We start from the raw sequence: 12,024 nt of genomic DNA on the forward strand, positions 1-12,024 counted from the left end.
AGCCCTAAGCCCACGGCACCCCGGCGGCTCAACTGTTTTGACTGACAAACGAAAGGTGTTAAGTCAGGCTGTAGCTTCAGACATTTCAGGGTTAGCTGACATCTTCCTCGTATTACGAAGCTTTTCTGAACCGAAGCAAAATAGGTCTCAGCTCTGTGCACTGCTGTTTGGTTGCTCGTGTTCAGAATTACAGCAAAACAATCACACCGCAGATGCAAAGACAAAACTTAGGCACCAGCTAATACCGTACTTCTGCTCTGGAATAATTCTGAGCACCAGCAACGGTTTCAAAATGCTTTATCAGCTGAGCTTACCCACCTTCCCCCCTCCCCACCCAAATAAACTCTTAGTTCTTACTTATGTCTCTGCATATTTGAGTGTGGGAATGATCTGTGCGTTCCCTGTCACACGTAAAAGCAGCCTGTGGATGCTTTTGCACGGGCTGGGCTTTTAGAGAACCTTCCAGTAAGCCCACGGGACCTGCTTGGGTGCTAAGTGCACACACACCACCTTTGCTCAAAGAGAATGCAACAGCAACCCCTTTCATTTGAGATTTTCAGGCTTCCATAGCCCTGTCGACTGTTCAATAATTAGCTCAAAGGTGTTTCACTGACAGTAAAAAAAAATTAACTGTTGATGAGAAAAATACCTCATTTGGGACACAAAAAAGATTTAGAAATGAACCACTTCTAATAAGCTGGTAACATTGAGAAATCGTTTGTACAATCAAAACAAGAGTCCTCGTGATTTATTTCATCCTTCAGTTAACAGATCCAAGTGGTTAGTCTGTTTGAATTTAGTAACTGGGCAGGGCACCACATTAAAACCATATTTAAAAAAAAAAAGCTATTTAGTTTTGAGCGAAAAAGCAGAGCTTGAGAGACACATTAATCCAACAATACCCTCAGTATGGAAAAACACCCCCAGAGATTTATCAGCAACAGCAAAACAGCCTCAGGATTTAAAGAGCTTTTGAATACAGGGGCAAGAACTCCCAAGCACTGGAACTGATAAAGAACCCAACCAAGGACCCCCCTAAGCTGTAACACAGTGAATTACACGGCTAAATAGGTAATAAACTAATTATTACACAAAACTTCCCAAAGACAACCAAAAGGTTGGTTTGGGTTTTTTGCCTCCTCTTGTTTCCTTTATGCTTCCTTCTGCACAGGCACTTCTGGTTTTCTCCTCGATCAGGAGTCTCCTGAATTTTATAGTACTTCATATATTCGTTTTCACACCTTTTTTGTATTGCAGTTTTCCTCACTAGCAGGTTGGGCATGGCCACGTGCATGAGGGAGTTTGCTCTAAAGAGACAAGAGCCCGTTGGCAGACCAGCAGAACACGCTGCTCGGGAAGAACATCACCCAGCAAGTAATGGACTGTCCAAGAACAGGCCCCCTCCCTCTAAATCAGGGACCTGAAGACATGGGCCCTGTCTGCTACAGCAGGTCCCTCAGGGTGGAAACAATCGAAATTCTGCTATTTCAGATAATTACAGAGGAATGGTCTCTGTGTCCTTCCTGCTGGAGTTCCACAAGATGCGTTTCTTCAGACCAGGGAACGTCTCTTAGACCCGTGTGAAAAGACTTCGTCTATTTAAAGTAGGTGTGCACAAAAACCAGAACCCCTCCTTCGCTAAACATCCTCCCTAAACATCCTGTGACTCTGATACAGGCAAGAATAAAAGAATAAGTAGAGAAAATTAGCCCACAGCACTTCTGACACTACAGATACACACTTCTGAGTGACTATTCTACCCCCTGCCAGTTTCTGCTGGTACTTTAATTGAGGTTCATTCTTTTCAGACTGGCCTTGCTGGAGCTCCCTAACAATACTTACACTGTCTTTTCCATGCCCAGTTCCCTGCTGTTCCTTATTCAAGCTCATTCACACCAGAGAAATTCCTGATGAATCAAAAGAAAGCTGATGACTTCAGGCCCGGGTAGATGCTTCTTTATATTAAGATGAGCCTGGAGCTTCTGTTTCAAGTAAACCTGACCACTATAGCTCAACTTTTAGCAATTTTGGGGCATTGCAGAGTCTTGTTGTGACCAGTTTGTTAGGGCAGTCCACCAGAGACAGTGGCTGCCTGATGACTTCCTGTAAAGAGCAGTTTCTCCACCGGTCACTTGATGCGGTGAGCAGGGAAAGCCCTTAGGATGAATATGCACAAGTGTTATAGTCAGGATTCTTGCTATTATTTTAGCCTTAATTGGACAAACATGTACAAGAAAATAATGTACTGCCTCTCCTCATCTGCTGTGTTAGATGTGGGCAACAGAGAAATAGAGTGTTCTCATCACTGAAGTTATCTATGGGTAAAAAAATGTGAACAGAGGCCTAAAGAAGTTCAGCTGGAGATGAACTATTCCCCTTTCTATGAATCTCATCAATAAAATTGAACATGTTCATGAAAAAAGCCCTGAAGGCTGCCACTGAAGACTGCCTTCCGCACAACTTTCAGGTGATCCATTTGAAGAGCATTTTTCCTACTGAGAAACTCCTGAAGAACTGAGCATTCTTTTAAGAAACACCGTTTACTTTCAGCTTAAAGGAAGCAAACACTTTATTAAAGAGAAGCTGGATGTTCCCTGAAGTAAATCAGACAATGTCACCCAGCCGGACCGGCTGCTGGAACATACGGTGTTTTAAAGCCAAGTCACACACCGCTGAGATAAAACCTTCAGCAGCCGCTTCCTGCTTTGAATCGTGAAATTCAAACTCTCCGAGTTAGGAAGCACCATTAAAACCAGTCTGTCCAGAAGGACAGATTGCTGCACTCTGCGTTTCACCCAACTTTGTAAACTGAGTTACCCACCACCACCCTGACTCTGGAACTGCCTGTGTACGTATCACACGTCTCTTCCAGCAGCCCCAGTGGCTCCTGTACAGGTTCCACAACTGCATGTTTTCACCCCCAGAATCAGCTGCCCTACAGGAGGCCCAAGGTGGAATTAAGCTTAATTGCATAAACTTGGCTGTAGTAAGGGAAGGTGGGCACCTGGGCTGCTGGTTGGACCTAGGGAGAAGGCTCAGCTCACCCTCCCACTGGCTGCTGCTCCTCCAGCAGCGGAGGGCGGCTCGTGGCTGCTACGTCATATTTGCACTTCCCGTCTTGGAGCTGCCACTGGTGGGAACGTGGTAAAATGAAAAAAAAAAAACCCTGGCCAAGAGGGTCACAGGAGTCTTTTTCAAGAGCTGACAGCAGCCCACCTCAACCTCATCAGTTATGCCGGGAGTGCACGCACTTGCCTGACTGGGGCAGGCTGGTGCCATTTCAGACATCACAGGACACCCATGAGACCGGCAGGGGGGTAAGACACCGGACCTTCAGAACGGCCACATTCTCTTCCAGCAGCTCACGGCCAGGCGGGACACCCCAGGGCCCCAAAACCAGCTTCAGATTCCTTCAGGCAGCTGGGATGAAGCCAGCTTACACGGAAATGACTGCGTTTAGGTACCTTCCGCTGCCTGAATTCCCCGTCTAACACTCTGTACAGTGATTTTACGAAAAAAATGGATTTTGGAAGAAATCTGCATCTTTCCAAATACTTCTGTATTTGATGAAAGTGCTCTTAAATACTGGTCATTTTATTGTCCCGTGGAAATTATAATTTAGCATCCAGCCCAGCCATGGGTTGGTTTGGTTCGTGGGCAGAGATGAGGGGTTTCTGTCTGGTGACTCTAACTGAACGAGTAAGCTGAGTCGACCAAGCCTAGGGGAAAGAAGATGACTTCTGAATCAAAGACAGGAGAAAAAAGAAACTTTAGAGCCCTCAATGACAGCTGCTTGACTGATGTGACAGCATTAAGTTTTCATGTATATTGTTCAGATAAGCTTAAAAATGGAAAATCACGACAAGAGAAGCAAAAGCCAAGTCAGGGAGTGGGAAATAGCAAACCGGTGGCCTCCAGCGAGCGTGTTAAGCCACGGGGGTATTCTGCAGAGAGATCGTTCTCCATATCGATGTGTATACCATAAGGAAGCACAACATCTAAAATCTGTTTGAAGGCAACAAAAGCTTTTGACACCAGATTTTCTCTCTACAGGAAGTCAAGACAGTGGTAACTGTGAAAGACTTCCTCTGCAGTTCTTATTCATTTTCCATTTTTAGGGCATTCTTTAGGAAAAGACCTAAAAATGTCTCTTATCTGAACATCGTCGTATCATACTGAAGATCTTTTTCAGGCAAAGAAGAAAAAAAAAAAAAAAAGGAAAGATTCTGAAGGACAATTTACTCTATTACTGAAGCCAGGGAAGCGCCATTCATTCTTATTCCCCAAGAAAGATGGCAAAGAAAACACAGGTTTTCTAGTTAAGTTCTTTTCTTCTACACTACAATTGACTTTTGAAAGCGCCAGTGTTATTTCACAAAGTTCTTCCCAGCCCAAGCCCAAAGTTATAACCCAGATCTTTCCAAACACAGACTGTTAAACGGTAACAGAAGGCAATTTTTAAAAAGGGAGTCAACAGGATGAATAATCACATAAAAATTAGAAAGTTTAAAAACACTGAGCCTAGAACACAAGTATTTTAACCAGAAGACCCTGATATATCAGACCTGAGTGTTTATTGAGGGTAGAGCCATGTGGGTTTTAGGGCTACGTTCTAGAATGGATTTTTTTTTAAGGTAATGAAGGAAAAATCTGACTATCAGCACATGATTTCACATAGCGTTGGTACGAAAGTAGTTGGTGTATGTGCAAGTAAACAGAACTATGCAGCAATATAGGGGAAAAGCATGTCAGGAACACTCCAAGATAAAAATAATGAAGAAAAAAACCCCCCAAAACAATAAACACAACCTCAACAACAAAAACAACCCCCAAACCAAAACAAAACCCCCAGAAGTAAATCGTAAATAATCACATTTTGAAGAGCACATGCAAAACCACACAAACCCAGAGCTCCCTCCCTTTTGCATACAACGTTGTAACGGGCAGATAATCTGTTAAAACGTGGTTGGTGCACGCACACAAAGCCAAAGAATCTGTTTTCTGGGCACTAAGAACTCAGTGCACAAGCCAGATTTTGGGGGTAAAAAGACATGGATGAGGAACACCCAGGTAGTACCAGCTCTAACCCAAACAAATGCCACGAGCAAATTGCAATCACTGGTATTTCCTGTTTCTGCGGCTGCAGGTTCGCACTGAGCCCTATCCCAAAGCAGGCAGGTAACAGCGTTACACAGAATTTCCCAATACCATCTTTCTCATGAACAGCGCTTCTCTGCTCAAGAAAAAGCTCGACTGGCGTGATCCATCTACTCACATGAAAAATTGGGAACCATTGGTATGTTTCCCTCGGTTTGCCATTGACAAAAGGAACGCTCTGTCATGTTTGAGAATAAAGTTTTCATCTGTTTGAAGAAAAAACATGTTTGTCAGATTTTCCCTGATGAGAAACGCGGGTCTAATTTTCTTAGTTAACTCTATAAGGAGAAATTCTGCTGCTGAAGAAGAAAGATGAACAGAATGGGAAAAAACACCAACAAAATTCAAGTTGAAAAACACCTCTCACAAGTTCCAGTAGCAGTTATGAGACAGAAAACATTTGTTCTTAACCTTTCAGATACAGAGCAAACATTTCTAATGACAAAAACTTGAAGCCATTATTAGTGTCTTCAGTAAATTAGATTCTCACAGATTTGGATTTAAAACCAGCATTTGCTGAGGAAGAACAAGGTTGGCAGTTTCACTGACACCCTAGAAGGGGACTGAACACACGTGATACTGTGATTTATCCAGCATGCAGCTCAGCTAGAAAAGGGCTAGAGAAAAAGCCATTCCCTTGGTAGGTGACACTGAAAGAGCCACCTATTTCCACTCCAAACTGGAGGCCTCAAAATGCACAAGGGAAACGCACACCCCAGACCCCCAAACGAGGAATGAAAGGGGCTATTCTTCCTGCAACCAGTGAATGAAAGAGGACTTCTGGCTGTACGGTAGAATATAAAACCGGATCTTCTGAAGTTCTTTTCCAAAGCTAAAAGCAGTGATTTTAGGGTTTCAAAGCTGTTTTTTGCATGTTTCAGGTATCAAAGTACAATGCAGCGTGTTCAGCACACGCCGCCCTCAGAAATGAGCCCTAGTAATGTCTGAGAAAACGGATCTGAGATGTTCTTTGGACCGAGGCTGTAATACGCCATGCCAAACTACGTCTCTGCGAGAGACAAATTTAATGACACACACTTAACCAGGGCAGAGCTACTCCCAACCACACCGAGCCGGGGGCTCTTACGCACCTACATAAATTTATCCACACCTCAACACCGCGTGAACTACCTGGTTTCTCGCTAGAAAGAATTGTGTGTCTTTAAACAGATACTTCAAAACTCACCATTCTCCTTCCAACAACATTAAAAAGAGGTAAATGCACATTTTATTTACAATTTCTTTGCAGGTAACATAACTTGTGTAGTATCTAAACAGAGCCAGAGCACTTGTAGAAACGAGCAGTAAGGATACAAACCTTGAAGAGGGCAGGGGAGGAAAGGGGCATTAACGGAAGAAGAAATAATGGTTTAGGCTGGGGATTACACCCGGATTCTCTCTCAGAACAAGTCATCAACCCTCAGAAAGGTTAGACACAGAACTCCTCATTTCTCCAAGCAACACAGATACCCATCTACAAACGGACGTATCAGTTGTCTATATATTTACTAGGGAGGGTACAAGGGAACAGAGTTTGAATTTGTGTTACTGAGCTTTTGTCTCTTACCTTTTCATTTTGCAAAAGACCACATTCTCTATAAACAAAAGAATATGTTGACAGTTTTAGGCAGGAAGATAGGAGTTTATCAATGAATAAAGTTGCCTAACCTCCATGCTGAAAGTCACGTTTAACCAATAATGTTAGCCTTAATTAATTGTCAGTTAAAGTTAAATATTACCCAAACAAAATTATCTGAAAGTCATGCACATCAAAAGAATTCTCATGCAACATTAGTTTCATGCAAAAGGTGATCTATAAGTAGACCTGTTTTCATTAAGTAGCTGGGAATCAAGACTTGTTTATCTCAGAACTGAATAAAGAATTTGCAAAGACATATTTCCTCTTACCTTTAAAATAGCCACCATAAATAGATTCACCTCCTTTGCCATTACCTAGGCATGAAAGAATATGAATTAAACCTTACGTTTCGCCATGAAAAAAGCTGCAGTAACATTCCACCAGTTCGTAACAAACCAGGATAGTCTTGCCAGTTACTAGTAGGTGAGCACAAGCTCCTGAACAAAAAGTCGCAGCCGTGCCTTATCCTGGTGACACTCAAACCACTGGGGACGCGGACTGCCTCGGTGCCTCGGAGCGCTGGGCAGTCTGCAGCAGGCTCCAAGGCTAACCCTCACCGGTACTTGCTAAAGCAGCAGCAGACAGAAAAAGAGCAGCAAGGAAAGAAAAAAGAAAAAGAGGTATTGCCAACAGTCTTGGCCAGCTCAAAGCAGCTGAGAGACCACGAGAAGGGATGAGGTAAGAAAGGAGCAGTGTTAAAGGCATCCTTCCCTCTGCCCGACTCTCAAAACGAGGTATTCCCCATTTCATCAGCTACAAGATTTCAGGGCACGAGGAAGAAGATACTCGTTTTGGTAAGGGCAGGTATGGCAGGGAAGAACAACAGGCCAAAACATGGTGTAAAAACTCCCGGAGAAGCTCTTTTTAGAGACTTCTCCATTACTTTCCTGCTTTGTTATTAACAGTTACCTCCCTGTAGCAATACGGCATCGCTGGTGCTGCCTCTACTGCAGACTCCAGCGAAAAGCAGTTAAGACCAGTTTGGATTTGAATGGTTTTAGTCAACAGGTGTTACCAACTCCAGCCAGGGGCTTTTTTCTCCTTTAACATAACGCATTTGCCCAAGTAAATACTAGTTTGGCTGAAACGTTGTAAAATTTCAAAAATTAACACAGAAATGGGCGATCTACGCTGCACTTCACAGCAGACAGGGCGTTTTCACAGCATTGTAATATCTTCTTGGCCTCTCCTGAAGTTACAGCATAACCACCTAAGTTATAACACTTGTGCTCCATTTAAAACATTTCCGGTTTAAAAGTCGATTTTACCTTCGCTGAAGTCCCCACCCTGAATCATGAAGTTTTTCACCACCCGATGGAACGTGGTGCCTTTGTAACACAGCTTCTTCCCCGTCGTTTTGCCGATTCCTTTTTCGCCTGCGAGAGGGTTAAACAAAAACAGTCTGCAGGTACCAGCTGAATCCCAGGACAAAAATCGAGCTCAGAACAGGTTTCAACTCGGTTTCAATGCATTCCGCTCTTGGGGAAGTGGGACTGGGCTACTCCAAGCGTGTGGCACATCTTCACCAACCCATGACAGTGCCAGGCCAGCCCTCAACGCCAACCTGCCTGGCACCAACCCTCACCACCTGGGTATGAAACTTGCACCAAACAGATTCCCATTTCTGAACGGACCAACAGGACAGGACAAAATTGTGGATACAAGAACCATTCCGGGATGAACTGAATGAGAATCGTAACAGGGGAATAAAACCCCAAATAATCCTCCAAACCCTGTGCTGGTACCAGGGCCACTCTCAGCCAGCAGCAGAAGCCAAGCCAGGCCATGGTACCTGTCAATCCTTTCTAAGCTTGAGATTTCCTAAGAAGTCCGGTCAAGCAACAGAGAGAGCCACCAACCTGGGCTTCCAACAAGAGGGGAGCTGGCGCTACACGGCAATTAACAGTCATAGCTAATTACACCCTGTGCAACAGCTAAAGTCCCACGTACACCACACGTGCAGGAAATATTTCGTAGTAAGATGGGACAAATAACTCAACATTCCATTTCATCCCACCACAGGTTATGGTGACACTCGGTCAGAGGACATTTAACCAGTAAGTTCTGGACCATGCAGTGCCCTCTGCCTGAAACATTTCCCTCTTTGCTACAGCACTGGAAATCCTGTCATCAATCCAAACCAAGGATTATCTGCCTCTCTTCTTGGTTGTGTTTCACCATACCCCCCCGGCTATGGATAAACCCCTTGCAGAATGGGATCCTGCATTGCACTTAACCAGATAACCGAGCTGGTACAGTGAGGTGAGAGGTGCGGTTTAGACCACGGCCAGAAGCTGTTGCCTCTTCTTTTATTCTTTCTTACGGTATCACAGTCCCTATCACAACAAATGGGGGTTCTCGTGATGCTCCCTTCCTTTCGTGCACAATACAGCTGTGGGCAAAGTCACAAAACAGCCACATGTTGTCTAAGCCACAGACACCTTAGACAAAACACTTAAGCTGCTGGCCAATGGTGGGGGGCCAAGTGCTGCAAGAGCCGCACGGTGTCACTCATTCTCAAATGTACACCAAGAACTTCTAGTTCCAACACCCTGCCTTCCACTAGAGCAGGTTGCTCCAAGCCCCGACCAACTCGGCCTGGGACACTACCAGGGAGGGGTTATCCACAGCTGCTCTGGGCAACCTGTTCTGGTGTCTCATCACCCTCACAGGGAAGAATTTCTTCCTATTATTTAACGTAAATCCACTCTTTTGTTATTCAAAACTGTTACCCCTTGTCCTACCACTACATGCCCTTGTAAAAAGCCCCTCCCCACCTTTCCTGCAGCCCCTTTCAGCACTGACAGGCTGCACTAAGTTCTCCCCGCAGCCTTCTCTGCTCCAGGCTTAACATCCCCAGCTCTCTCAGTCTGTCCTCACAGCAGAGTGTTCCAGCCCTCTCATAATCTTTGTGGTCTCCTCTGGATCTGCTTCAACGGGTCCCTGTCTTGTGCTGAGGACTCTAGTGACAAGCTCCCTGTCTCTGCTGGGCTGAGGAGCCCTGAGCTGCACCCAGCGCTGCAGGGGGGTCTCCCCAGAGCAGAGCGCAGCAGAGGGGCAGGACCCCCCCACTCTCAACGTGCAATAATATATGATATAAAATATTCCTGAATAAAAAAAAAAAAATAATTGTTTTTGAGTCCCATCTCCTTGCACCTTTCCTGCTTAAGCAGTTTTCATATGCTGCAAATCCCTTTGGAAACGGGATGGTGGAGGAGAAGGCGCACAGGGATTGTGAGGGATAACCCATTAGCTGAGGAGGGCCCGACACCGGGGTCTGTATCACAGTGCCCTTCTCCCTCTGGCAGGTAAGCTCTGCTCTAACGCCCCGTTAACACCCTGCACTGCAACCCAGTCTGAGATCTGTTGCATTAGGTGCCCAACAGCAGTGTCCGTGAGCAGATGGGCTTGTGCTTATTCAAGAAGTGGACTGCTGGAAGCCCTGCAAATGCCTGTTTGTAGGTCCAGGTGTTTAAATTTAAATGCAAGGAGCCTCCTGCTGTCCCAGCAGACAATATTCTTTTGCAGTAGCCAGGTCTTGTCCTGACAACAAAGCCAGGCTGCAGGGAGGCAGCCAGAATCGCCCTGTCCTCCTCCGTCTGCTTCTGTCAAAAACCATCCTGGCTTGCCTCACAGAGAACGTGGAGGGAGCAGCAGGCGTGACGATGGGCACGGTATTCCAATGCCGGTCTCCAGCTTTCTCTCAGGGTGTATCACCTTGCCTTGAGACAAGTGAGACCACACTTCTCAACGGGAATGCACCGCCCAAATGCTCAGTCTGCTGCTGAGATACCCCATTACATAGACGATGCAGTCCAGAACAGGACAGCATCCCCTCTGTCACACAGCTACACACCACTTCGACGAGCACAGACCTTGCACATGGCTACAAGAAGATGTCAGCACCAGAAAGAGATGCTGCCGAGTACATCTGCAGTGATTCAAAGGCTTCTTGCAAAGACCAGAAGATACACCTGGTAGGAGCTCATGCTGACTGAAGTTCTACCAGTGAATCTTGCTGTGACAAGTGTTTGTTTCATTCCTCATCATCCCCAACACCTTTTCCTTCCTTTCTCTCCACCCAACTCTTTCCTAGCAAAGCTGCTGTAAGGATTTAAACAACCCTTCAGAGCTACAGAACGGATATTCTACTACTGCATTTTCTTTCTTACCTTTTGTAATCTATTCTGATTAACATAAACTTCAAACGAGTTCCTGTTTTTCTATGACAGCTGTACCATTCTTTTCCATCCTCAGTCTTTCCCCAGGTATCTCTTTAATAATGCTCTTTAATTAGCATAAGTGATTAAAACAAATCAGAAAGTAGAATAGAAAGGAGCAGCATCACCAAACAGACCTCAGAAAAAATATCTGGGATTTGAGCTCTGATATGATGAACTTTAAAGTTAAAGCATAAGACTATCAGATTTGTTTCAATAACCATCTCATCACACCCAGTCTTCTGCAGGTGCTTCGATTTCACTGGTCTCTCCTCTCTGCCACCAAACAATCCCAGGATTTCTAAGGGACCACCACGTTGCCTCTTAATCCCCAGCTTTGTGGTTTATACCTGTATAAACTAATAGTAATTGTCAGACACATTAAAAATCTTAATTAGAAGCTCACTACTTACCTGAGCACAAGCAAAGGAAGTTTTTGCAAGTCTTCGGACAGATGTCTGAGAAGAGCTGAAACATAATTCGACCAACTAGAAGATAAAAAATAAAGTTTTATAACTCTTTGCTCAGTGATCTTACGGGTCTTTTCCAACCTAAGCTACTCTGTGATGTAAGGAAAACGGCACATAAATAAATCAGAAAATACATTTTCAAAACATGCTGAGAAAAAGTTATTTTATCAAGCAGAACAAGAAACCATCTCAAATATGTGTCTATTAATAGAAGTGGCAGGAAAGAGCAATACCATAATTGTAGAAAAATATGAAGATTGAGCAATATTGTTACATCTAATTTATTAAAAATCCTCCTGATCCCCTTTTGATTTGAACCTGGAAAGCGAAACTGATTTACTAAAATCGTTTATCCTGTCAATTCATTTCTGTTTTGAAAAAGATTTGCCATTACTCCAGCTCTCTAAGGATCTGGATTTATTTCCCACCCCCCAAGCACTATGTTTATACAAATATATTAACTACATTTCCCGTTCCCCTGTGATCGTTACCTAAAAAAATCCAACTGACATAGTCCCACACTGTGTTAAGGATTACA

The 12,024-nt window shown here is 44.4% G+C and overlaps 1 protein-coding gene across 1 annotated transcript in view; it reads right to left on the bottom strand.

The window, feature by feature from the left end:
• The window catches only part of NKTR (natural killer cell triggering receptor), a 28,261-nt gene extending 16,765 nt beyond the window's left edge, over positions 1-11,496 (bottom strand). The window contains exons 1-4 of the mRNA XM_010131850.1: positions 11,430-11,496; positions 8,065-8,172; positions 7,066-7,110; positions 5,276-5,363 (exon numbers count right to left, since the gene is read on the bottom strand). Of these exons, the coding sequence (XP_010130152.1) occupies positions 5,276-5,363; positions 7,066-7,110; positions 8,065-8,172; positions 11,430-11,493 (305 nt within the window). The 5' untranslated portion in view covers positions 11,494-11,496. The remainder of the gene's footprint in view (positions 1-5,275; positions 5,364-7,065; positions 7,111-8,064; positions 8,173-11,429) is intronic.
• Positions 11,497-12,024: the final 528 nt, after the last annotated feature.

Source organism: Buceros rhinoceros, unplaced genomic scaffold (genome assembly GCF_000710305.1).
Source record: "Buceros rhinoceros silvestris isolate BGI_N320 unplaced genomic scaffold, ASM71030v1 scaffold2592, whole genome shotgun sequence".
NCBI classification, from domain to species: Eukaryota; Metazoa; Chordata; class Aves; order Bucerotiformes; family Bucerotidae; genus Buceros; species Buceros rhinoceros.